This window comes from Aulonocara stuartgranti (assembly GCF_965226115.1).
Source record: "Aulonocara stuartgranti genome assembly, chromosome: 11".
Taxonomy (NCBI): Eukaryota; Metazoa; Chordata; class Actinopteri; order Cichliformes; family Cichlidae; genus Aulonocara; species Aulonocara stuartgranti.
The window spans coordinates 13,703,735-13,730,991 of record NC_138947.1 but is presented as its reverse complement, the minus strand read 5'-3'; the positions used below and the strand labels follow the sequence as shown (position 1 = coordinate 13,730,991).

Sequence of the window (27,257 nt, the reverse complement as noted above, 5' to 3'; positions counted from 1 at the left end):
ACGAGAGGGGGGAGTGAGCATGAAACAGAGGAACGCTCCATGCAAACAGACAGTCTACATACTTCAAAAACATCCATCCATCCCTGCTTAGCTGTGCTGACCTCCCTCGCCCCAGTGACCTCCTTCAGCTCATATGGGGAGACATCAGGGTGCTCCCAAGCCAGCAGCTAGACAACCTCTTCTCAATGTGTCTTCCACCTCGCATAGGTATTCCAAAGTGCATCCAGGAGGCATCCTGGTCACATGCTTGAACCTCCTTAACCGCCTTCTGTCAATGTGGAGGCCCACTTCACTCCTAGGCCCTCCTGAAATAATCAAGTTCCTTACTCCATCTCTAAGACTCATAATTGAGTAACAGACTGCATAATGACTGAAATTAGCAAGCTTTTCATAAGGTTGGTGAAACTGCAGTCAGCTGAGACCAAAGAAGTTGAATCAGTGACAAAATGTTTCTCCCAGCGTCAACGCAACATTCAAATGAACAGAAGCATTTGAATGGGGTGTACCTAATAAATATCCAGTGTGTGTATGTAATATAAAGTCTGTAATAACAGGTTTGTTGGGGATTCTAAACTGGATGAACATGTGGGTATGGTTTGTTTTGGTTTAATGCTTCTCCATGAAGCTATCATCAACTATAGATAGATAGATAGATAGATAGATAGATAGATAGATAGATAGATAGATAGATAGATAGATAGATAGATAGATAGATAGATAGATAGATAGATAGATAGATAGATAGATAGATATTGTTATCCCTCCCTAGTATTTTAGATAAAAACTAAGCTCTTATGGTTGTTTTATTTTTGCTTGTGTTTGTGTTTGATACTAAACACAAACTCGACACATGCTTCGGTGTCTGAACCTGTTTGTGTAAGTTTACTGTAGGTGTCTGTCCTGTAATCAGCACTCTGGTTTCATTGTCTGCCTTTGACCTTAAAGCAGCCATCTGTCCTCCTGCCTCTGCCTCTCTGCCTCTTAGTCAGACGAGGAATTAATCAAGCCAATTACTCCCATGCTGAGATCTAGGTGAGCTGCGTGACGTGTGCTGGAGGAGGTGAGGCCAATGTTTGTGTACCGGCGGGTAGAATTTATACACTGGTTGGATTTTTTTTGTTTTGTTTTTTAATTCTTTGTATGATGTGTATGTGAGATCAGTGATTTTCTTTCTTTCTTTTTTACGGTCTCATCATGTGCATCAGTCAGAGGTTAAAGATAAGAAATGCGGAGAAAGAAAGATGCCAAAAAGACTGACAGGAAAAGAGGCGTGTCCTTCCAAGAAAAATACAACAAAGAGGAAGAAGGGGAGGAGAGGAGGAGAGGAAAGGGAGGTAGAGACAATAAAGGAGGGATAGAAAGACTTGAGCACTACTCTGGAGTAAATCCCCTCAATCTGATCAGTGTGTGAGGAAGGAACTAACTAACTCACAGCGTGGACGCACAAGCTTTAAGGTAAGAACGCCTGTGTTCATTTAACTAATGCCATGTATGTGCCATTGGACATATTTGAATTATATATGTTTGCTGTTTATGTGTCAGGCATTTCAGTGCAGTGTGATAGATGCAGCTGCATTTATATTTAATACAAGAGAGATGAAAATGAGTGCTGGCTTTGAATCATCTGGATTAAAAAGATAAAACACTACGATGGGTACACAACTTTAGTTTGTTATTGTTTTCAGTTTCTTATACCTCTGCTTCGCTAAACTTAACCGTCAGAAGCAATATGAATATTTTTGTTTATTAGAGTATTGCACAGTATTGTCTGGGTAATAAGTCAATTGTTGGACCTGCTGGGGAAGGTCTCAGATGCTTTTTCGTGAGCTGTGAGAAAAAAAAAAGAATAATTGTTCAGAAACAACAGTGATGTCACGCTGTTAAGTGAACCAAACAGATTTCCTTTATTTTTTTGTGCATTTAACTGAATAATTCACAAACAAAGAACCAGAATAATTAAAATTATTGAGGTTTTTGGCAACAATCCGAGTTGTTCAGCATATAATAGTTAATTTAAGCATCAAAATTGACATTAAATTTCTCTGTAACTGGCACTTAATAAATAGTTTGGATAATTATTGCTTAATCTTGCTTTTTAATGGGGATATTTTGCATATTTTGTGGCCAAAGTGTGCACTCTATGTATCAGGTTAAAACCTCTTAACAAATTAAATAAGAGCTCAACGGCAGCGATGTTGATGCTGACATTGATCTTTTAATTCACTGGGATAATTATAATTTAATGTGCTTCTACAAAAAACGTGTGTATAAACTGAGACCGGCTCATTTTGCAGAATGAGCTGTTCTTTAATCACAGGTCAAACAGCAGTTGTCAGTTTTGGAGATTAATCACACGACTTAAATATCCAACTTAACCATATGTTGCTGGTTGGTGCACGACCCCGGTGTGCAAGCTCACTTATCTCGGGTTAAGTTAGCACAACAACTGTTTTCAATTAGGTTAATTGAGGGACCTGTGGGTGGTAATAACCTCTAAACGGCGGCGATTGGGTGTGACACGGTTCTGCGCTTCGACCATCTGTCCCTCCTCTAAGCCATGTAAATCGCAGCAGGAAAAACAGAGGCAGAAGATGTCAGGTGGAAAGGTTATAGGCTGGAAAACACCCACGTTAAAACCATTTAAAAATGAAGATTTAATCACCTCAGACTCCATCAGACACACACTCACTTTGTTTCATTATTGATAAAATACAGCGAACCATCAGCGCACAGTCATTGGAGAGGCTGGTCACTGCGAGCAACAGGTGGTCATAGAGGTTTAGCTGTCACGTCACGTGTGTGCCATTTCAAAATGCCGACCCCGTATAATGAAGGACACGTTAGAGCTACAGAGAGGTCAGCTTCCCTTTATGATACAGATCATGAAGGGGAAAAAATGCAGCCACATAGATTTAGATTAATATTAAAAATGTGCTCCTGCTTCACCGCTGGTCCTCTGTAGCTCCATCCAAATTCATCTAAAAACATCCGTATTAGCACTGGTGGGAGGGGTCAGGCCTCAGCGTGGTCATGCTGCAACTCTGGCTTGAACTAATCCTTGTTTGGACAGGTTCTGGTAGTTTTGGCACATGCCTCTGAAGGTTGCTGCCCAGACACACTAAAGCTAAGTGGGGGCACAAATGTCAGGCTGAGGTGTTTAACCTTCACATCCTGGTGAGAACTGAAGAACCTTTGTGTAAACTCACTGTCCCTTTGTTTGTTAAAGGAAGCTGACACAAGAAGAACAAAAAGCTAAAAAGAGACACTTTTATCTAAATCTGACAATATCCTAAAACTCAATTACTAATATATAAGGATTCTTCTGGACCTTTTAGCTTCATTTTACAATAAAAGAATCAATGGATTCTATTAAAAGAGCGTTAACTAAAATCCTTTGTTTTGTTTTGCAGGTTTCTTCTATTCTTCAGTGAGGAGAAGAGAGACCACAATCCACAAGAAAACAAACTCACACTCACATGCGACTGAGTTCCTCACAGCTGAGTTGATATTTTGGGGATGGAGATTTGTTGTTTTGCTCCCTGATGCATCCTTCACATCAGCAAAGAAGTCAGCACAACCTTTACTTCAGGTGGCATCACACATTTTGAAGCAAAGCCAAGCTTCTTTGTCTGTACAAACTCTGAATGGAGATGATGAGGAACTCGCCATCTGTGCAGCTGTTCCTTGCTCCCTTTGTCTTTTCTTTACTTTCATTCCTCCTCTGGCCGGCATGTGCCAGCTCAGGGTCTGACTATGACTTTGGAGCCCACCCACGCTTTGTGTGCACCCCTGTTCCCGTGGACGCAGACCCTTCCTGCTTCCCTACATCAGGTCCAAGCGTAGGTGCAGCGGGGCCCAGCGGACCAGGCCATCAAAGTGCACCTCCTGCTGGCTGGTGGGGCGCGAGCGAAGAGGCCAAAGCCACCATCCTCCACCTTAGGGAGAGCCTTGTCCAGCAGAAGGAGATCATCCTGGACCAAAGAGAGACGATTCGGGAGCTCACAGCCAAGCTCACTCTGTGCGAAGGCTTCGGACGGGATGCTTCACCCCACGACTCTTCACACCTGCATCACGCTGGGGCGGCCAGCCATCACTCATATGCTGACAATGGGCACTATAGCAACCAGCAGGGTCACCATGGAAACAGCAACCTCATACCAGACTCGCCACACTACCCCTCGGTGGGAGGGCAACGATTTGACGGAGGGCACAGTGGCAACAACCACGGGAAGGATAAACATGTGACACCAGGGGACGTCGCATCGTCGCCAGAGCAGATGGAGAGGATGCTACAGGCGCTGAAGGAGAGGCTGGACAACCTGCAGGTGAGCATGAGGGAGACAGAACTTTTAAAACTTTTTTAAACTGTTGAAAGGAAGAAAGCCTGTATCTAAGCCGTTTAAGTAGATATAACTCAGCTGATGAGGTAGAGGGAAGCTTGTGACGTTCCCACATGAGATTTTCCTTTGTTTGGACATTGGTTGCATCACTGGAAGCCTTAAAGCGGTACACCCACTAAGTACTTTAGATAAAGGAGCAACTTAATCGCATAAAGCCACTCACACTCAAGAGAGCCACTCTAATGTCCTTCAGTGGGCTCCAAGGACCAGCAACAAGCTCAGGGGTGGACGTCAGCGAGGCAGTGGATTGACCGGGCACATTTAAAGACCTCGAGGATATTTGAGTGTTTTGAAGTCTGTTTGGGTACCTGCCCTTATGTGCTGTGTTTTCCATCTGTTGTGATCACAGACAGGTGTCAGGAGCTGTGGCGCATTTGCGAGGGGGTCTAAGATTGGCAGTAATTATCGTGATCTCTCTTGACAGACTCATGATCAGGGCACGCACCACAACTAAAGCCCAGATTACCTGAGAGGAAGGGAAACAGACACAGAGTAGCACAATGAATGTGAGGGGGACCGATCAGCAGCACAACTGGCTGCTTTGTTTGACATTACACAAATATCTGCAGAAGAAATAAATAAATAGACACCAGTCTTTTAAAAAGATTGAGCGAGACACAAAAAGCAGAGGTGTTACATTGTGCCTTAATAATGCGCTTCACCTGCGTGTTTCCACCTCTCTCTGCAGAAGAGGAACACATCCATCACATACTCCAGCTCTCTGAAGGAGTTGCTGCAGAGGAAGATCGACGCACTAGAGCAGCAACTGCACCATCACACTGACGGCCACGGTGGCCCGGACCACCACGATGATGACAGCAGCCACGGAGACGACAGAGAGCATCACGCCGATGACCACCACGACCGCCATGACGATGGACATCGAAACGGTCACATTGACAGCGATGGCGGCCACACGGAACACCATGATGACGGCCATAATGATGACCATCATGATGCAGACGGGGACCATGATGATGATGACGGTGGTGATCACCACGACAATGAAGCAGACAATCACAGTTACCTTCCACACACGGGATACAGAGCACCAGGGCCGCGGACCGGTTTCCACTCAAATAAGCTGGAAACGATGCTCAATCAGCTGCACCTCTCCGGTACGCTGTTCAGCAAAACTGCTTTTTAAACCACGCTCAGGTCTGATTGTTTGGTCAGCTGGTGAATGTTGTTATGTTTCTTTAAGCAGGTTCCAGCAGGAAGAAATCAAAAAGTCCTGATGCGTTCCAGATCAGCTTCCCTATGAGGACCAACTACATGTACGGGCGGGTGAAGAGGACACTGCTGCAGCAGATCTTCGCTCTGACTTTGTGTCTTTGGATAAAGGCAGGAGTGGGACCCGGACTGGGGACACCTTTTTCTTACTCTGCACCTGGACAGGCCAATGAGCTGGTGCTCATCGAGTGGGGGAACAATCCCATAGAGCTGCTGATCGATGATAAGGTGAGCGAGAAGAACCACGAGCTCCCCTCTGTGTCTGGATCGTTGTCAGTTTAAGAGAACTTCAACTTGAACAATACAATAAACAAGGCCGCTATTAGGATAGTTAAAGTCTATGCCAAAAATCAAAGCAGTTAATCTAAAATATTATGAAATGTAATAAATGAATTCTATTATAAATAATGAAAATCTAAAATTTAAAATAATATACTAATACATACTTAAAAATTAAAATATTTCAAATGTAATATTTAAAAAGACTAATCAAAATGAATTGAAAGCATTCATAACTGAAATATTGTTAGTTTATCAGCATTTGAATCAAAATCTGCCTGATCTGATATCTTTGCTGGGTTTCTTAGTCATTGTCAATCAAACCTGAACAAGTCACCCAAATACATCAGATTAACTTTGGTGATCAAAGTCAAGTTATTTGTAAAAATGTACTTTTATTAACTACTAATGCTTGATTTATACTTCTTTATACATATAAGGTACTCGTGTAGTGTTTTTTTTACTTAATTTGAGTAATTTCTTAATACAAGCCCTATTCAGCCATTGGTACTTTTTTCTAAGCCTAAGCACTTCACCTAACATTCACTCACACTGGGACGGATGCATTGGAGGTAACTTGACATGTAGACTGGGGGATCCGGGGATAATGAAATACCAGAGTTTTACTGAAAAAACAACAAACAAACAAGCTGGACATATTGTACCACACAGAAGTCAACAGTATTTTTCAGTTCAGTGACTCCATTTAGCAAACACGAAGCAGGAACCTGCTAAAGCTGCCTGGTTTGCAAATCTGTCAATCAAAGAACCTATATATACATAGCTCTAAAACTCCAGGAGTTTTATACAATCACCCACTGCACAGCTGGCTCACACACACAATAAAAAGATAGTTTTAGGCTGTGAACATTGTTTTTAGTTCGACTTGCTTTTGAAGACAGCCTCTAGTGGCCACCAGAAGAACTGCAGTTTTTGGCACTTCACTGCTGGCTTCATTTTTCAGGCCTGGATTTTGCTCTTCGGTCTTCAGCAGTGGCTCTGCATGCACTGGGCATTAGAGAAAAACAAACAAAGAAACCAGAGGAGATTGAAAACTTTTTTAACTGAATTTAAAATGTTAATGAAAATTAAAAATGGCACACCCAGTCTGCTGAACTCTCCTGTTGACACAACACGCTTATGACCAAACCTAACCACAAGGGGGCAGTGACATGCTCTTTTTTTTTTTACCCTGGTGTGGAGGAAGTTAAAAGTAATTGTTACTATCTGTTAACAAAGTGTTTCTGAATTGAAATCATATATCCTTAGAACATGTTTACATTCGTTTTCCACATCCCCTCCACAGGCAGCCACTCTGCCCCTGTCTCTGAGTGATGGGAAGTGGCACCATGTGTGTGTGACTTGGACCACACGGGACGGACAGTGGGAGGCCTACCAGGACGGGGTGAAGCGGGGGTCTGGGGCGAATCTCTCAGCTTGGCACCCCATTAAAGCTGGAGGGGTCTTCATCCTGGGACAGGAGCAGGTAAAGTCAACGCGAGCTTTACTCCAGAGATAGAGGCAAATATTATGTCCAGAGTTAATATCCAAGCCATTTAGGACTCTTCCCAGTATTAAATGCCTGTATGTGTGCTCATGTTGAGGCTCCAATATACTGCAGACTTACCTTCATAAAAACATCTGACCTCATCAGTGACTCTGTTATATTATACACAGGAGATTTCACATAATCTTCTATATGTTAGTGAGAAACATCAGATGTTCATCACGTGTCTCTGATCGATGAAGATGATAATAATCAGGTATTGATCGTTGTCGTGCGTCTCCTCTTCAGGACACTCTCGGAGGGCGCTTTGATGCCACTCAGTCATTTGTGGGCGAGATGTCGGACCTGCACATGTGGTCACACGTCCTGAGCGCCAGCGACATCTACAGCCTGGCCTCATGTGGCAGCCACCTCAGAGGTGACATCATCGCCTGGTCCGACACGGAGGTGGAGCTTCACGGAGGCGTCGCCAGATACCCCTTTGACCCCTGTCACTGAAGGTCGTTACCCTGATGGTCTGAGAACATTTATGAAGAGAAGCTACGGGGACTGAAGGAGGATTAAGATAACCACTCAGAGCCAATGCCTTCCCTTTGAACTCAATCAGTAAATTTTCTATAAATAAATGAACAATGAAAGGAAACATGGTGATAAATCTTTATTCACAGGTAACGTGTAGGGACTCTGTGGCTGTAGGCCATTATTTGTTGTACCCACGAGTTAGTATTTTATTTAAACGGACAAGTGCTGTATGTGACATATTGCCATATTGTTAATAAGACAAAATAAAGTTGGTGTGTGCTAATCTTTGCAGGCCTTACACGGGGTCTGCTGTGGTGACAAATTGTAAGTTGTTAGTTTGAATGAAAGTCATAGAATTTTTTTCCTGCTCTGGATTCTCTTTTTAAAGGTTTCCATGAAACATACAGCTACTTCACCAAAGAAATGTAGACTTCAGGTTAAACTTTGTGTTGATCTTTTCTAATTTTATGAATCTGTGTATCATAGATAGGTCCATGTTGGATTTTGAGAGAAATGCTGAAGATCCTGTGAGACAGGAAGTGTTTTACAGTTAATACATGGACTCTTGCCTCAGTTTTGTACCATAAAAGGGCTTCTTTGAAAATGCTGATTATACCGTTTCACCCAAACTTTTATATCTTCTCATTGCAAATCCCATTCCTCACTGAATTAGTTTGTAACTTTTGATGTCGGCTGCACTGTGAATTTGTGAATCTGGCCTTGATTGTATATTTATCTTTGTACAGTAATTTGTTTTTTTTTTAGCAATGTTAGAATTTTCCCATTGTTTGTCATTGAAAAAGTGTTTAAATAAAAGTGTGACAGTTTAAGTGTCTCATTTTTCATTTGTTAATGCAGCGACTACAAATGGTACTCAGCAGTTTGCATAGCCCTGATCAGTGTTCACGCTCCATCACTGTCATTTTTCCAAGATATGTGAAACACTAAGTCTGGCAGACCTCACGTTATCGCTGTTTGACTTGCAATAACAGTGATGATTTTATATTTGTATAAATGTATGTTTTTGTTTTGCTACTTTGTTGTGTGATCATTTCAGATTAAATTGTTCCGTAGTCCTTTTTCCAGGTTAAATCAGAGAAAAATGAATAAAATTCAAATGAAATTTAGCGCAGATATCTTTTAAAACAAATTTAAATCTCAATCAATATCTCAGAAAAACAAAAAGCACAACAACCGCTCATCTCCATTTACCTTTTATTGTTACACAGTAGTTTACTGGCACCAATGTATCACGGTTTTCCTTTTTGCTACATTTACAGATGATCTATCCATCTTCACCTCACAGTAAACAAAAATAAATAAATACAAAATAAACACGTTTTTTGAAGGTGGCGGCTCCGGGGTGAAAGGAATCAGAAACAGTGGTCCAGCTTCATTCAGTTCACTTTAGTGTTCATTCTTGCAATATGAATGAAAATATTATTTTTTGGCAACTTTGCATTTCAAGAATACCCAGAAAGTGAAGGCCTACAGAGAGTCTCTGTGATGAACAAGAAGCACAAACATGAAAGATAAAGTGACACCCTGGAGGGTGAATCATAAAAGGGAAGACCCCGTTCAGCTTAAAGCAACATGATCAACATTTGCTGCTACAGCTGGAACTGATGAGGTGATGTATTGACACACTTCAGCCTATTAAGCTGCGTCTACGCAGGAAGCGATTCGCAGCGACGTGACGATCATAAACCACAGAAAGTTAGTGACATTCAACGACTTCACCCGACTATGGCCAGGGAAAAATAAAAAATAAGCAAACACGCTGATGATGCAAAGTGGGCGGATCCCAGATGAGTCTTTCCACGCTGCAGGATAGCGGTGACTAACATTCAACCTCGCAGTAAAAACAGGGAACGATATGCTTGTCGCACCTCTTTGAAGCCGACCAGTGAACATCTGGGATTTGGTTGCCTGAGTAACCCAACCACCGATCAATCCATCATTTATCTCAGGTCCAAGTTTCAGACGTTGTAGCAGAGACACCCAAACATCCCTCCCTCTCCCCAGTCACCACCTTCAGCTGATCGAGGAGAACACCGAGGCGTTCCTCAGCTAGCGTAAAGAGATAACTCCCCAGCGTATCCTGAGACACCTTCACTTTACAATCAGCCCTCTCTCCACAGCAGACCGGTACAGCATTCACATCACTGGAAATGTGGCCCCAATCCTGAGTAACCCTCTATGTCAATCACCGGTATCCTGCGCTCTCACTGGCAGCTTCAGTTCAGTTCAGGAAAGAAAGGTTTTTCCCCTGGATCTGCTTTGCTTCACCTGTTTTTATTTTATTTTTGTTGTTTGTTTGTTTTTAAACACCCTTGAAATCGCTGAATGTCGTTCACTTTCTATAATCTCTGAATTGCTTCCTGTGCAGACACTCCTTTAGAGCAGGGGTGTCAAACTCCAGTCCTCGAGGGCCGGTGTCCTGAAACGTTTGCATGCATCCCTGCTGCAACATACCTGAATAAAATTAGTAGGTCATTAGCAAGACTATAGAAGTTGACTGCATGCTAAGGTGGCAGTTCAGCCTTGTGATTCATGTTACAGCAGCTCATGAGTGAATGAACATGGTACAATAAAAGTACTTCTAGAAGTACATTTTTCCCAAACACTTAACATTTATTTAAATTTACTTGAGGAAGGGTTAGGGGTTGCCACCTCAGCATGCAGTCAAGTTATAGTCTTGCTAATGACCTACTAATTTTTTTCCAGATGTGTTGCAACAGGGATACATGTAAAAGTTTCAAAACATCTGGAGGACTGGAGTTTGACACCCCTGCTTTAGAGTACTGTTTTCCAAAATGCTAACATCGATAAAGTGCAGTTAACAAACATATTCTCTGCCATCTAAAGCGCCAATTCTTTAAACTACTAGATTAAGATCGACGACGGGAAACAAATCTAAAAGTCTTATTCTTTATATATAAATGTTTCTATGTGATATTTCGAAGTGTTTCTCGTCTCGTTTCTCTTCATTTTAAATCGCTGTAGTCTTCGGTAGCTTCGGTTTGCAAACGGCTCCTTCACACTTCATCTGGACTCGATCGTGTAACAACCGAAGCCTAAGACCGAATCTCTGCTTGTGCTTTACTGGGTCTGATTTACTCAGCAATAAATAAAATAATGTAGTGTGTGGTTACAGTTAAATCAGACTACAAAACTTCATTCTCTCAAAAGAAGGTACAACTGAATGGGGTCAGAAACTTTTGCATTAACAATCTTCCATTTTAAATCTTCTCCAAGTCAACAGGAAACACTAACACTTCTCAAACCAGTGCACTAGCATGATCAGTGACGCATCAGACCTACGACTGACGCCTCAGTTTATCGACATGCAGTAAACAGTAGCTCATACAAAAAAACAAAACAAAAGAATAAATTAAATCATTTCTATGCGCATAGTAAACAAATATGCTAACATCTATTTACAAAAAGTGTACATTGTAATGAGCTGCCTTTGTGATTCCTTAAAACTCACTATAGCGGACAGACCCGACTCTAACAGTTTGACGTCAGACATGTTTGTCTTGTAGTGTTGAAAATGATGTGTGGCATGCTATTAACGTTACATCTGCGAGAACATGATGCTAACTGCTCAGTGTCAGTGGTATAAAGGATTTGTTAACAAGCCTCCAAACTGGTACTATGATTTTCTACTCTGCTATTGCTCAAACATGTTAGAGAAACATGCTAAAGAACATTTATATATTGTCTAAGTGAGCTTAACCGCGCAGCTGTCTGCTTATGTTCGTCTCAACTCGACCGTACTTCATGATCAACAGTAACCTGGAAATATAAATATTGTGCTAATGTACAGTAATGACGTGTCTACAGTACCCAAATGTGGTCGAGTAGTAATGTAAAACTGTTACAAGTACTACAGGAAGCAATGAGAACAAGTTAGTCATCTGAAATCACTCGTTTCCATCCTCACTCCACTAACTCAACGTTAGACGTATTAGTGTTTGTGTCATGAATTCACATTTTGTCTAGGGCAGGGGTGGGCAATTCCAGGCCTTGAGGGCCGGTGTCCTGCAGGTTTTAGATCTCACTATGGGTCAACACACCTGAATCACATGATTAGTTCGTTACCAGGCCTCTGGAGAACTTCAGGACATGTTGAGGAGCTAATTTAGCCATTTAAATCAGCTGTGTTGGTTCAAGGACACATCTAAAACCTGCAGGGACACCGGCCCTCGCGGCCTGGCGTTGCCCACACCTGGTGTAGGGTATGCACAATCAAGAAAGGCAATGTCTCGTTTAGGTTCAGAGGACTTCTAACCTGAAAAAGACCACATTCACACTAATGCAGACGAATCTCTGACAGATGTTTGTTTCATTGGTTTTGGATCCACACCTGCGTCTTCATATCACCTCCCAAAAATCCACTACATGTGCCAAAAAAGAAAAATTTCCAACAGGCATAGGCAGGGGCTCAAGTCAGCCTAGAGTGTTTATGCTGAACAACTCGCTGCTATTTGTAGGGGGTCTATGTGATGAAATGCAACTGCAAGACTCACAAAAATGGACAAGATCAGCAGAGAGAGAAGGCCTAAATCAAGTCGCGCGAGCATTATTATACCCCCCTCCCCCAAAAAGATCTTTGCTTAATGATACTGGTGGTGATACTGGGGACTTATGCTTCAGTGGGAAATCTGCGCTGTAGCTACGCCCTTACTGCAAACCCATGTGTAACCCTACAGCGTAACCTGACGTGGACCTCCCTACAAATGTAACTACACATTGGGTCGATGCAGTAATAAGAAATTACTGAAACTATCGACATGGGCATGAGGGAATGTACATTGAAGTGGAAAAGCTACAAGGACAAATATGTTTACCCCTAATAAAAACAAAAAGACTGATGGCAGCAAAGAGTGGGGACCCAGCAGCATATAAAACACTGGGACACAGCCACATGTTACGGAAGCGTAAATGCCGCTAACAATGTCAGCTGCTTACGTGGGTTATGCCGTAGGCTCTACCTAGATTCCCTGCAGAAGTCTAAATTCGGCCTTACTGTCTGAAAGTTCAAGCCAGTCACAAAGCAGTGAGTCATTATTTGTTACTTACTGAATTTAAACCCTAAAGCTCAAATTCACATGAGAAAAGTGCCGGATTCCAAGACTTTGTGTGAGTAGTTCCAATGAAAACATCAAACGTCCCAAATGTTCGCAGATGTTTAGTAACACAGACAACCAGCAGCATAAAGGAACCTTTTAGTTCCTGTGAGGTGCAGACTTAGCTAATCTTAGCTTTTCCAGGTCCCTCATTACCAAGTATAATGAGTGTGGCTTAAAGGCCAAAAAAGTTGTTTTAGAGATGATCAGCACTGGTGTGAATATGGTCTAACACACGCCTGTAGTGTGTAACAGCAGTAGTGTAAGAACCAAGATAAGAGGCAGCCACACAGGGTGAGTTTCTCACTCTGAATGTGGCTTTTCAAAAGTCTGGCAGATAGGGCAGCAAGGAAGAGTCCTCAGAAAAGGAAGAGACGGCTATTAGGGATAAGGAAGGAGGGGTTATCAAAACTTATGAACGAGTTGTAAGGAGCAGGGATGAAGGAGCTGAGGAAGACAGGGAGAGAGCGAAGGGCGTGATCTATGGCTGCTCCTCTTTCTTCTTAAGTGATATACGTTTCTTCCTGGCAGCAAGCATCTCGTAGAAGGGATCCACACTAACGGCAGATCTGAGGAGATGAAAAATACTTTAACTTTTACCCAACAGAAAGTACTAAAAAGGAAATAAATTCTCCCAAACAGGAGAATATGAAGTTTTTGGTCAGAATTTCCTGCTGTTCCATCACTAACCGTGTTTTCTTTGACATTTTTCATTTACATACTTGATGCTGTGGATCCACTCGTCCTTCTCCTCAGGTGTGGGAGCAGAGATGCGGTACACCATGTGGTTTCCTTCCACTACTCGCCCATCAGCCTCCGTCTTACACGCCTTAATCAGCTGACCACGGTTGTTGGGGATGTACAGCTCAAAGCAGTTCTGTTAGAAAAAAAAAAGGAGATAAAAATGTTTTGAAAGTTTCAAGCAAAATACTGCTCATCACACTGTTTAGCAAAAACAGCCACTTACAGGTTTCCTTGGGTCTTCTACTTCTCGAATGCTAAGGTTTTCCAAGGGAATGATACCTCGTGGCTCTTTATCCTGTAAATAAAAAAACATGAGTTAATAAATATTTGTGGGTATTATTTTGTGTTTTATGATGATTTGAATCAATATGACAAAAAAAAACCTTTAAAATGACTCGTGTCTTTTTTTTCTTAGAGTAGCCTTCGTACATCTTTATTTCTGTACTACTTTTTAACTTTGTGGCTCAGCAAGCTTCAAGCAAAGCAACACGCTCTTCCTTCACTCACAAATACATTTTAAGTTTTGCAGTTTTCAAAAATCAACTGATCACAAAATCCTTTTTGCCTCACTAAAACAAGTGTGTCACATTCACTGCAATCTCGAAGCCATTAGTCTGAGAAGTTAGCTTCTCACAGTGATTATTATTATTTGAGTTTCTGGGGTAGCGAATGGAAATCCAAGTCAAGACAACCGGTTACATCTACCTCTCATTTTATTTTAAACAATCACACAGGCCTAGAAAAGGATCCATGGCCCTCACCGGTCGTGAGGAAAAAAATTGACTGTTTTCCGATCGGTTGTTGGAAGTCGATTGCAGTCACTGGAAAATTGATTGCAAGAGTTCAAGTAACGCAACGGATTTCACCCAGCGAAACCCAGCAACCTCCGGGAATCACTGCCAGCCACTGTCATGTCTAATATCAGAGACAGCACATGAGCAATGTGTGCATGACATATGATGAGAAACCTTAGGAAAGAACTTCATTGCTCTGTGACTTCACCAAAAACCTTCCAAGTGACTTTATGGGCTTAGTCACTTATTTAGGGTCATAATGAATAAAACCTCAAGTACATTTTGTAAATTTTGTTCATTCTAAGGATGTTTTCACACTTTTAGTTTGTTTACTCTCAACTGATCAGCTGATTTGTAACCTCTGACTTTAATCTACCAGGGGTTTGCTTTCATCTCCGGCTACGTCCACACTAGCTCGGATAGATTTGAAAACTGTGTTTTTGTCTGAAAACGCTCTGCGTCCATGCTAGCGTTTTCAGTGGTTTTCACAGAGTTGCGCATCCACATTGAAACGCCTGAAAACGCTTATGTTCCAGTACTGCGCATACGTGAAACGCAAGAAGATTCGACCTGCCTTATTTCTGTCAGCCGCTTATTTACCTTCCGGCTCTTTGAAACATTCGAAGAAAAGCACAGAGCTTTTTAAATGGACTAACAATGAGGTGGAGTTGTTGCTGCGAGTAACACAAAAGTACAAAGTTGCAAAAGCGAGTGAGAGTTAAAGAATTTGAAGAAAAGCTATCTGGAGCATGTACAGACTGATATTAATCTTTAATAGGGCTGTCAAAATTAAGAGCAAACAAAACAATTGCTGTAGAATGCCCTCCGCTATCTCTGTTTAATTGGTCACATGACTGCATCATATGACTAACATGTATCATCATTTTAGAAAGTCTCCGTTTTCGCTGTCCACACTGCAACGCGAAAGCACCGTTTTGAAACGTATGCGTTTTCGACAGTGTTTTCAAAATGTTGTGTTTTCCATCAGCAAAAACGCCGTCTCAGTGTGGACGGGAGGCCAAAATGGAGAGAAAACGATGTGGACGTAGCCTCAAACAGAAAACAAATCAAAACGTGTCACTACAAACCAAATGTAACTGGAGTAGGAGCAACAAAAGTAAACATAAGTAGTAGGTGTTGAGTTCTAGTTGTCACAGTTTCATTTACTCTGCACGTCTGTAATGCCCAGAATGCAAAGCATACCTGGCTAGAGGAATATGTTTAGCTCAAGCTTGCATACACCTCACAGTTGGATCAGATCGAGCACAAATCATGAGCTTGTTTAGAACTGGACAAAGATTAGCTCCTCTAAAGGGTGCAGCTGTTTTGGTTCAGACACAGTAAAGCAGTGAACAATTTTAATGGACTAAACAGTAAAGGTGAAAACACCCAAAGGCAGGAGGATTTTTCCGAGGATTGCTGGGTAATCGCTCGTTAGCCATTGAACAGTTATATCCAAACAGACCAAGATGGTAAGGTCAAAAAAGTCCAGCTGGAGACTGAATCAGAATTTAAAAACCACTGAGTGATGTCATGGAGGATAGATCCATCTTTTATATTATCTATGGTTCCAGCATGACCGGTCAATACTACCCAGACTATAATAAACACCGGAAACCCAGACGTGTTTGCAGAGTTTACCTCCACTGAGACGCTGAATGAAGACAGAGAGACTTACTGTGGTATATTCAAAGTAATAAAGGCAGTTATCTGTGAGAATGAACCATCGACGTTTCCAGGTTTTCACCCTTCCCCCTGAAACACAAAAACATTGATGATGATGATGAATGGCAAGAGAGGAAAACTAGCTCTGTGTGTATTACTTCTACAATCTACAGAAATCTACGTGGCTAATCGATGTCTACAACTTTTTGAATAACTCTGTCAGTACATACCTCCTGAGAAAACAAGCAGCGGCAGTAGAGGATGGAAATCGCAGTGAAGAAGGAGAGGGGAAAAAAAGGAAAGGGAGGATTTGGAGGAAGACAGAAGACAAAACAGAGACAGAGGAGGAGGAAGAAAAGGAGATCATATTAGTGACACACAGATGACAAGCCCCGCCATGCAAAAGAAAACAATCAGATTTTAAGGCTGCCATAACACAAGAAAGTGAGTCTTCTTTTTCACCATCATGCTATGGCAATTTTTTTTATGCCACAACACTGAACTGATTATTGGAGGCAAAGAGAAAAGTTTATCACAGCACAAAGCCTTAGCAGAGAGTACAGTAGCGTACAGTATTAATAACACTCCTGACCAGAGTCACTGTAGTTTATTCTTTTGTAATTAGTTTTCATTTTATTTTGTTTAGTTTTTGTTTTTAATTCTGTTGAGTTTCCAGTTTAGTCTTTATTAGTTTCAGTGTTAGTTTTAGTCTTTTTAAGTATTATAGGATGGATATTGTATGCCAGAGGTAAGATTTAGGAACATAAGTACAGGTATTACAATAAAATAGAACTTTTTAAAAGCAGTTAACTTACAGTCTTGTAGACATCTAATAAACATGCCCATCAAAGTCTCATCAGGAAAATTAGCAAATACTATAACTCAGGATATTTCCTCTATATTTTCATTTAATTTAGTCTTTTTTGCAAGTTCACAAAATAGTTTTCATTTTTCTTCTTCTCAGTTTTATTTTTTATTTTATTTACATCTAGTTTTAGTTTTTGGTTAACTATAATGACCCTTCTCCTGACATTTTAAAAGCACACACACACACACACAGAGACAGTGATGAAGAGCAGTGCTCCCCATCACAGCATAAACACCGTACCGAGCTTAAGAAGCCAGCCCTCTCTGTCAGGGTTGAAGAAGGTGTGTGTCAGGTCATTGCCGTCATCTTCCGGGATCTTGAAGGGCTCGTTCTTAATGCTTTCATAGAGATTCTGAAGAAACAAATAAGAGAAACATAAGAACAGAGAATAAACATCTGTCTGCATCTACAAAGAAAAGCAGTGCTGGGTTGATCGTACTCTGAGCAGCTCCTCTGGTAGGTCTCCCCCCTCATTGATCCCTCGGTTCATCGAGATGAAGCGGTCCACTCCAGGTTTGTCTCTCACGTTAGGATTGTGGAGGCTCGTGTTCAGCATAATTATGGCAAAAGAAAGCACGTAACATGTGTCTGTGAACAGGAGAGACATATGTTTACATTCAAGGTATCTACAGAGTAGGTTTTTTCTTACTCCATTGCTCTTAACTATTAGCCCCTTAATACCAAGTTTTGACACCTCGGTGTATATCAGTAAAGATGAGGTTTGACAACATTTTAAATAGTTCCTGGGTTTTTCCAAGGGTGATTGCATAGGTGGCGACCAGTAGGGCTGCCACGATTTGTCGACTAGTCACGATTACGTCGACTATCAAAATCGTCGACGACTGATTTAATAGTCGACGCGTCGTTTGAAGCTTTGTAAGATCCCAAAAGACGCAGGAATAAGTAGCAGGATTTAAGAGTGTAATAACGGACTGAAACAGAAGATGGCAGCACTGCATGTACAAGGATGCCAGCTGCCGTTAAACCCCGAAGAAGAAGAAGAAGAAGCAGCTGTGTCCCAGAATTCATAGCGCGGCCCAGCTCAGTTTCCAACAATGGCGGCAGCTAGTTAGTTTTAATATTACTCTTATTATTCTTTCTGGGTCACAAAATAAACGTTTAACATATTTTCAGCCGAGAATGTAGCTGTGTAAACCTCAAATATCGGCTCAGTTTATCAGGACACCACATATTTTCAAAAGCGCTCCGACGTTTTCGGAGACGTCTGTTACCCACTAGCTCGATAGCTAGCCGGGGGCTAGGTCACTAGCGCGGTGAGAACACCGGACTCCCGGCAAATTGTTTTCAAACCCACCGCCGTCTTTCGCTACTCAGGTTAAATATATATGAGTCACTTAGATAAATTAAAAATGTTGTTGTTTGGCTTTTTTTTTTTTTTTTAGTATTTTATTTGTTCCTGAGTAAATCGGTTTGTCTGAGATTAAAGTTATATTTTTACACAGCTGAATAAACGTCAAGCAGACAGCTGATTATCAGAAGTGTGAGATGCTGGAGAATATACTCCGTTGTCCTGTTATATTTTAGATAGCAAGGAGTTTATTAAACTTCACCGAAACAATCTGCAAATTTCATTAAAATTGAATAAACTATCATCTTGTCTTTATTTTTAGTTAGCACCTTAAAAGCTTAAAGCTGTAAGCTAATGATAGTTATATAAGAGCATATGCTGCTGGTGCAATAAGCTGTAGTTTTACGTCCAGTGGATGATGATCTGATTAGTCGACTAATCGCATAAATAATCGGTGACTAGTCGACTATCAAAATAATCGTTTGTGGCAGCCCTAGCGACCAGCCTCATTTACTTCTGATGCAAACCGAGTCACTGTTCTTTAAGCGGGGCAGAAATATGACAGAAAGCACTCATTTCAGGAAAAAGCATAAAGGGTTGCTCCAAGGGTTTCCATCGGTAAATAGTTTGGCATGTTTTACGTATTATTCAGTTTTTCATAAGTTACATTTTTCTGTATTTTTATTGTCTTATATAGGGATGGGTACCGGTGTCATGGCACCGGTTCTGAGATAAACGGTAATAACCAGACCGAAAAGCAGCGCACATTTCGGTGCTTTTTTTCCTGAGATGTCATACACTTTGAATTCTCGCCAATCATTTTACGTTTCCGAGGATAGTAGGCGGGTCCAGCTACGTACGTTCTTTTAGAGCAGAGCTACAGATTAAAAATGCCCAAGGCGAAGCGTTTAAAAGTCTGGCTGTACTTCACAGCAAAAGATTCAAACTCAGCAGCAACAAGTGCTTTAAGCTGATACTGTGATACTGTCAAAGGAAGTAACACCTCAAATCGATGAAACACCTGGCGACGCATAGCGGTTTTTTTAAAAGCCGAAAAATGCGCCGTATTTGATAGCTTGCTGCGAGACCTCACACCGAGCACATCTACTGCGGGTGTGGTGCCTGTTATCGGACCCGGAGTTAGCAACATCCCCCAAGAACCCGAAGAGGAGAGTCCTGGCCCCTAGCCCTGCCAGTGTAGCAGAAATGATGACGGATGATGATGCAGCAGCAGCCGTTCTTCTCTGCGTGAGTAGCTTAATGTTGTTCGTGTGTAATTTACGTTGAGTAGGCTAACCACGTTATTACATTAATGCATGTAAGGTGAACTAGCAAACATCATCATAGCTACATGCGGCTGTCTTCTTGTTTGATGGCAGATACTCCCTTCACCCTGGCCAAAAAGGCTAAAATAACCAAAGAAAAAGTGGAAAACAGTTTTAACATGAGAGGTTTTTGGACAAAGTTTGTGTTTTTTCCATTGTTTAAGCACTGCTTCCAACCAAGAGTGATACCATATATGCCCCATAGCTGCAGAAAAGGCTAACATTGATATCTTTTTACAAAAAAAAAAAAACAGTTGAACATGAGAGGTTTTCGGACCAATTTTGTGTTCTCCATTCTTTAAGCACCGGTTTGAGCACCGTTTGAGCACCGGCACCGTTTCAAAAGTACCGATTTGGCACCGGTATCGGATAAAACCTAAACGATACCCATCCCTAGTCTTATATTATTTTATGTAAAGCACTTTGTAACTGCAAAAAATACATATAGCGTATTTAGGTTTGAACTCGTCAGCTAATTTGGGTTTAAATGTTTTGCTAACTCTTCAGCGCTACTGTCAGGCGTGAAGTGGCCTGAATGAGCAGTGAAGACTGTGGGCTGGCATATCAGGTCATTTCTCGTAAGACAGAAACTGTTTGCATGAGTGCACATATTCTGGAAGGCCACTACTTTCCGTTTCGACTGCACTGACAGGAATTCAAAGAACTCAAAAACAACAATTGTTCACTCACACCGTAACTGAACAATTGATTTAAGACAAGCTTTCAGTATCACCTATTCTACTTGAACTGCAGTGCGACTGTGTGTTTATTTTACCAGTGCTCTGGAAGACACCGGGGTTGCAGTGGCAGTATCTCTGAGCAAAGGCTTCCATCATTCTGTCGATCTTCTGAGCTTCACCAGGCAAACGGAAACTCCACAGGAACTGTCTGCAGAAAACAGGTCAAGGTTTAGGTCAAATCAGAGGGAAAAAAAAAAACCCTGTGCTAAATAGTCGCTGCCGCTCTGTTTCATAACTTTTTTCCATCTGCATCCTCAGGTAAGAGCGAGAGTGGGATTTTCCACTGTTGACTAGGCTGCTCACCAGAGGATGCCTGATACAATTGAAGCTATTTTTTCAACAACACACAAAAAAATCCACAGTAGACAGAGATTACCTGAGGGCCTGGACGAGGTTGAGATCAGTAAACTCATGGAGGTCAACGAAAGCCTGCAAGACTTTGATGTTGAAGTCATCTCTGCAAATCATAGAGGTCAGTTATACATGGCTGATTAAAAAAACAAGAGATAAGGGACAGAAGAAATGTCAACGCCTTGCACCTTTCTCCGAGGTAATCTCCTATAGCCGTCTTGTTGAGGCCCTCTCCTTTGTATAAGAACTGAGCAATGTCCTCTGGAGTGTGTCTGAGCAGCTCATTCTCCACCAGAAATGCAATGCCCTGCAGAGAGAAGAACGAGTCAGTCACAATCCAAGGAATCTAGAGGAGACACATTCAGCACCCGTTTGAATATTTGAGGTATTACCTTTTTAGGATCCATGTTGAATTTCTTCCTTCCCATTGCCACATGCCTACTTTTCTGTAGAGTTTTACTGCAGAGAAGATAAACGTGTTGGCAATAATTAACTTCTGTGATCAAATCAAAGGTTCTGATAAAAATGAATCCTGACAAACCTCCATGAAAGCTATCACCAAGTACCAAGACTGTCAACTTATAAACACCAACATTCTTCTTCAATACACCAAGAACATGAGGTTTACATCAATGCAAAATCTTGACATTCACCTAGAAAAGCTATGTGTAGAAAATTAAAAGGCAAACAATTACTCCATTTATTCACTAAAACAGAATTACTATTAAAGAATATTACCCCAGGCAGAGTGGACACATACACATTTTCAGCTCCCTGTTTTTATTCTTAGATTCTACACGAGTAGCTTTGCAGGAGTCACAGTTCAAAACAATGCATAATTATCTTAACCCCGTGAATCTGAGATATTTTGTTTTATAAAAAGACTAACATCTTCTTCATGTGTAAGTAAAAATGCCTTTTTTGTTCTTCATTTGCCAAGAATTGGTAGAATCGTTTTCAAAGGGCAATAATCACATATCCCAACAGCATAAATAAGCTAAAATCATTTTCATTTATAGAGTCCAAACCAAAACAACATTATCCTTAAGCTGTTTAAGGCTAACTTAAGGTAAGGTAAAAACTCTATAATGAGAAAACCTCATCAGTCACAACAACCCCTGTGAGCAAGCACTTGTCAACAGGGGGAAGGAAAACTCCCTTTTAACAGGAAAACTCCTCTGGCAGAACCAGGACTAGAAAGGAGCAGCCATCAGCTACAACCAGTTGTGGGTGAGAGGAGGGAGACAGGACAAAAGACACATATTCAGTTTAAGGTTGGAGTTAGGGGTTAAACTGGGACATGGTGCAACCTTTTAGCTCCTCCACCATCTGGTTTGACAGCAGGTGAGTGGAACTGCTTTGTTCATAGTCAGAAATTTAGGCCATGTTTAATATAAGCTTCCACGGTTTTAACAGTATGCATCACAGAAAATGAAATTTCTCATTTAAGCATATATACAACAGAAGTGATTTGTTACTCCAAAAGCATTTTCTATTGTATTATTATTTTATATCACTTCCTCTTTGTTTTGTTTTTTAGAGTAACTGATGTGGGTTTTCTTATTACCTGCCCTCTGTGCTTGTCTCCAGTCCCTCTACCTCTAAAATTGCCTCTCGTAACTCCTCTCTGAGCCTCTGGATCTCCTGCAGCAGGACGCCCTTCCTCCTACGGATGTCCTCCAGCTCAGAACGCTCCTCTGGGCTCAGGTCTACTGGGACTGTAAGGGAAAAGAAGAAGAATGAGTCAGCTACTGCTCCATATATAGAAGGTGGTAACTGTGCCCGAACAATCCCAATCAAACGCTGTCTCCAACAGTGGCATAAATATGATGTACGACAGCATTAACACTGTCCCTGGTAAAGCACTGATTAGTTAAAAGCTTGGTTAATTAAAGAGAAAAAAAAAAAATAGTCTTGGATATTAATTGGAGCATCAACCTATGTAATTACACAATTTTCAGGGTGATGAGCTGACTCATCTGAGATTTTGGCTGCCACTAAAAAGTGAATGTACTTTTGTACATTTGGTGTGGTCACTTTAAATTATTTTCAGTAGTACTCCTATCTATACTCGGTTCATAGCAATACACTGTGATATACAAACAGGGTTTTCCATTAGGGGCAACTACAAACATAAGCACCACTGCACTGCTTATAATTTAGACAAACTTAGAAGTTCATGCATTTTCCTGTTATTGTGGCCATTTTTTAAACAAAAAGATTTATTTTTAGCTGAAGTACGTTTCTCTGCAGTTTTTAAAAATGGCTACTTAAAAAAAGCAAAACCCTATGCGAGAAGTGCCATTTTTTATTTGAGTGAAATAAAAACTGTATAAATCCACAAGAAGTAAGCATCACACTGAATGACCATCTCGCTTTAATACTCACTTTAAAAATTCAGGATGTGGCCAGAATCAAACCTCTAAAGCTAGACCAGGAATCAAGACTTGACTTCTGCATTATGAAGAAGTATAATATATTTCCAATGCATATAAAATGTGTTAAATATTAACACCTGGATAATATACGGACTTAAACTACATTAGCACATACGGCCTGACTTAGACTTCTGCGGGGAATCTTTGCAAAGCCGACAAAGTGACCTATGTAAGCGGTTGATATTATTGCCAGCATCCTTGTCTGTGGTACCTATGCATTAATTACCATGTGATCATGTTCCAGTGTTTTACATGCAACGTAAGCCGATAGAAACAATTAAAATGCTGGGAGTTTTTTGGGTCTCTGCTTATTGTTGTGGTCAGTTTTTTTCCCCAGAGGCAATCATATCTACCCCTCTATTTTAACTCACCTCTTCTCTTGCCCATTAAGAAATTTGCTGACATTTGTGAGTCCTTATATTGATGCCATTATTACTCTTCATATATTGAGGCGATGATGGTTATTCTCTCACTGATTAAATCAATAACTGCCGCAAAAAAGTATGTGGAAATGCACATGACAAATCCACAGCGCAAACCAGGCCAATAGCGAGCACTCCAGGCTGCGCTGACCCGACATGTAGATACATTTCTAGGGAGGTGCAAGTTGGGTTATAATGCAGTGTTCAGAGGGGTTCACGGTTACGCCATAGATTACAGTGTAGATTTCCCACTGAGGCACAACTTCCCAGGAAATATGACTGGCTCGCTTATACTCGTGGCAATAAGTCCGTGTTGTTTGACATAATCGAAGTCTGTGCATTTTGATGTCCTGCATGTCTGACATTTAAAAAATATCATATATAGATATTTGTATAAATATTAAAATTCCAATCCTGGTGACAGCCGAAAACCTCAATAGTGAGCACGAGTGCCCAGTTGTTGTCTTCAAGGTTTAAAACCATTTGCCAAAACCATAATCTTTCAATGGCTGGACAAAAACATGGACAAAAAGTGACTTACTAATAATGCAGGTCTAGTTTCCGAATGCCACGGTTACGTTAAACTATAAGTCTGTTTATACAACTAACTCATTTCAATAAGGGCCAACTAAATAACAACATTCCTGCAATAAATTTAAATGTTATGAAGCCAATAATCTTCAGTGTTTGCTGAAGCTGTTTTCATAGGCAGTGTTAAATATTTTATAAACCTCCATAAAATGATTACAACTTAACAGCACAACAAATTACAGGCACCAAAATGAAAATAAAGTTAAGACATGATAGTGATAAAACAGTTTCACATAAAACTGAACATGATAACCTTCCGATAAGCAGTCTTTTTGCACCCAGTTCAGACATAAAGTACTGTGTAAAAAGCCTTGAGTCACCCTTCATTTTGTCAGTAGATTGAGAAATAGATTTACTGAAACATGTAAAAACATAAATTGAAATAAAGTATGCACGTCAAAGGGAGTTTGTACAATTCTCACGGGCTTGAAAGTGGTTATTTGTTACAACCACCTTTATTCTTCAAACCAGCCTGAACTGTTAGGCAGCTTTCTTTTCATTTCTTTAAGTGGTCTTCGGGAGTAATTCTCCAGCCTTCTTGAAGGACACTCACAGCTCTTCTTGGATGTTGGCCGCCTTTTGTTACATTCTCCACTTCATTAATGAGGAGGTTGGGACTCTTGAGAGGCCAATCCATGACTGAGTGTCCTGCTATGTTTTGTTTTCTATCCAGGTATGCTCTTATTACACTGACAGCGTGTTCGGGATCATTGTAATGTCGAACAATCAAGCTGTTGCCAGATGGTACTGGTAATTTTCCAGATATTATTGTACGATGGATCAAAATCTGATACTTTTCCACAATCACAATTTCATCAGTTTTGACAAGATCCCCAACACTACCTGCTGAAATGCAGCGACAAACCATAACAAAGCCTCCATCTGGTTTTACAGATGTACAGCTGTAGACACTTACTGTTGTGCCTTTCTCCTGACTACCTCTGTACATATTAATGATTTAATTCAAAAATTTCTAATTTGGATTCATTACTCCATAAGACATGTTGTCATTTATTTTTAGTCCAGTTCTTGTATATATGTATGCTATAAATATTCTTCCTATACTGGAAGAATAACTATTCTTATGCCTCAGCCTTTTCTGTCCATTTCCCTTGCTTATGAATGGCTTCTTGACAGCCATCCTTCCACTCAGACCGGGCTTGAGTGAACAGTAGATGGATCAACTAATTGAACTAAAGAAATTAAATAATAATGTGTTTTTGCTAAATTAAAATTGGCTATTTTCTGAGTAATTTGTTATGTTATGTGTAGGTAACACTAGTTCATGCCTTATGTTAGATGACTTTTATGCTTGAAAGATTTATGTATAAGGGTTAAGTGGCTTTAAAAAAATTAAGGGGTTCTTGTGACTTTTTCACAACACTGTAGATATTCAAATTAAAGTCAGTGCTAATGAAACAGATAGTGCTATTAAACATACGTACATGTATGTTGCATATATGCATATTTTAGAGATGAAGTCACTTAAATGTATGACTTTTAGAGGGATAATGTCTGAGGTTTTCTTAACTGTATTTTATCACTGTGCTAGACATTATATTAAAGTGAAAACATCAATTTAATCACCTGCTATATGACATAAACATAAACGCAGTACCACAATCTACAGCCTCGGACTAAATCAATACCTCTGTAAACTCCATTAAAAATAATATTATTAGGAAAACAGCATTTATCTGAGCAGGGTTTACTGCAGAAAACGTTGACCTAGAGGTCAAAGCAGCAGTGTTTACTCTGCAAAGCAAGCAGCTGCTGTGCACCACCACCACGCCCACAGCCTGGATCAAAGCCGTGATCCACACAACAGCATCCACTACACTAACTACCTAAAGAAGTTGGTGTTTTCAACAAAGTGCATCATTATTTAGAGCCTTTGTGTAGCCTAAAAGCTAGTTAGGGTTTTATAAATCAATCCACCGTGGTTAGCTAAAAAGTTAGCTTTTATCACTCACCGAAACGACCAATTTAAATGGCCACATGCAAAGATAATACATTTCCTAAGCTAGTTTAAACTGTAATATTGTAAAGATGTACACCCATACCTCTACAAAATATTCTCACCCTTTTTCCGTGGTATTTTATTTCCATTTAAATGCTATATGAGTTCTTGAGTTCCCACCTGCGCTAATAAACTAAAGCTAGACTGTTAGCCACAGTTGGCTAGCGATAGATACCCTGTGCGAATAGCTACTTACTGTAGTCCAGGTCATCCATTTTTGGCGCTTTACTTTTAGGCATAAATAGTTCAGAATCGAATGTCATTCAATGTCAAAAAAATAGGGATATATATAAATATATCCTCAAAACTAAACGGGAGAAAAAAAAGAACCACTGGTGTCGAAATTTTGGGCCGGAGACAAAGGAGGTGGCGACACCGGAAGTAGTGTCTGACATTTAAAGTGGTAATCTTCCGGTCAGCTGTTTTTCAAAATAAGATGCCTCGCATTTAAAGCTATTTTTAAATGATTAAATTGGCATTAAAGCACAACAAACCCTACTGGTTGGAAGCTGACCTACAAATAATTTCACCGATTTATTTCTAGAATAAGTCTTCTGCTTCTTTCAGCTGCTTTCTTTCTCTTCACCTACCTCTAGCATCCTCCTCTGTAACTCCAACCCTCTGCATCCTTCTTCACTACATTAATGAATCTCTCTAGTCTTCCTCTTTTCCTCCTGCCTGGCAGCTCCAAATTCAAAATCCTTTGTCCAATATATCCACTGTCTCTCCTCTACTAATATCCAAGCCATCTCACCTTTGCTTCTCTAACTCAATATGAACCAAAATCGTTCAGAAATGTTCCCTGCACCTTGCTGCATCTGTGCCATGCAGAATTTAATCAATCCTAAAGTAAAAGGGGGTCCAACTCAGTACAAGCATGGCATACCTAATAAGTGGCTGGTGAGTGTATATAT

At 40.7% G+C, this 27,257-nt stretch overlaps 2 protein-coding genes and 1 long non-coding RNA gene across 4 annotated transcripts; 2 read left to right on the top strand and 1 right to left on the bottom strand.

The window, feature by feature from the left end:
• Positions 1-1,099: 1,099 nt before the first annotated feature.
• On the top strand, positions 1,100-8,771 carry LOC309718110 (neuronal pentraxin-2). Of its 2 annotated transcripts, none has more exons than XM_082553119.1 (6): positions 1,100-1,455; positions 3,411-4,325; positions 5,089-5,518; positions 5,605-5,861; positions 7,219-7,398; positions 7,708-8,771. In XM_082553119.1, the coding sequence occupies exons 2-6, from the start codon at positions 3,645-3,647 to the stop codon at positions 7,915-7,917; spliced, it is 1,758 nt and encodes a 585-aa protein (XP_082409245.1). In that variant the 5' UTR covers positions 1,100-1,455; positions 3,411-3,644; the 3' UTR covers positions 7,918-8,771. The 2 variants fall into 2 exon arrangements, with proteins under 2 accessions (XP_082409245.1, XP_082409246.1); XM_082553120.1 differs by having other exon boundaries at positions 1,108-1,455; positions 5,608-5,861.
• Positions 8,772-9,142: 371 nt separating this feature from the next.
• On the bottom strand, positions 9,143-26,718 carry cyth2 (cytohesin 2). The gene is made up of 12 exons (XM_082550352.1): positions 26,540-26,718; positions 22,440-22,590; positions 21,265-21,331; positions 21,061-21,179; positions 20,898-20,978; positions 20,557-20,669; positions 17,587-17,735; positions 17,388-17,499; positions 16,293-16,369; positions 14,044-14,115; positions 13,799-13,953; positions 9,143-13,645 (listed from the first exon to the last, which is right to left on the bottom strand). The coding sequence occupies exons 1-12, from the start codon at positions 26,604-26,606 to the stop codon at positions 13,558-13,560; spliced, it is 1,251 nt and encodes a 416-aa protein (XP_082406478.1). The 5' UTR covers positions 26,607-26,718; the 3' UTR covers positions 9,143-13,557.
• On the top strand, positions 17,747-20,877 carry LOC309716518. The gene is made up of 3 exons (XR_014279455.1): positions 17,747-19,074; positions 20,560-20,682; positions 20,780-20,877. It is a non-coding gene; the product is annotated as an uncharacterized lncRNA (long non-coding RNA).
• Positions 26,719-27,257: the final 539 nt, after the last annotated feature.

Excerpts from the sequence above, each read along its gene's own strand:
- cyth2 (XM_082550352.1), bottom strand. The coding sequence starts at position 26,606 with ATGACATTCGATTCTGAACTATTTATGCCTAAAAGTAAAGCGCCAAAA. Across the intron at positions 22,591-26,539 it reads AATGGATGACCTGGACTACA|TCCCAGTAGACCTGAGCCCA; the intron begins GTAAGTAGCTAT and ends TTTCCCTTACAG. Across the intron at positions 21,180-21,264 it reads TCAACATGGATCCTAAAAAG|GGCATTGCATTTCTGGTGGA; the intron begins GTAATACCTCAA and ends TTCTCTCTGCAG.
- LOC309718110 (XM_082553119.1), top strand. The coding sequence starts at position 3,645 with ATGGAGATGATGAGGAACTCGCCATCTGTGCAGCTGTTCCTTGCTCCC. Across the intron at positions 5,862-7,218 it reads AGCTGCTGATCGATGATAAG|GCAGCCACTCTGCCCCTGTC; the intron begins GTGAGCGAGAAG and ends TCCCCTCCACAG. Across the intron at positions 7,399-7,707 it reads TCATCCTGGGACAGGAGCAG|GACACTCTCGGAGGGCGCTT; the intron begins GTAAAGTCAACG and ends TCTCCTCTTCAG.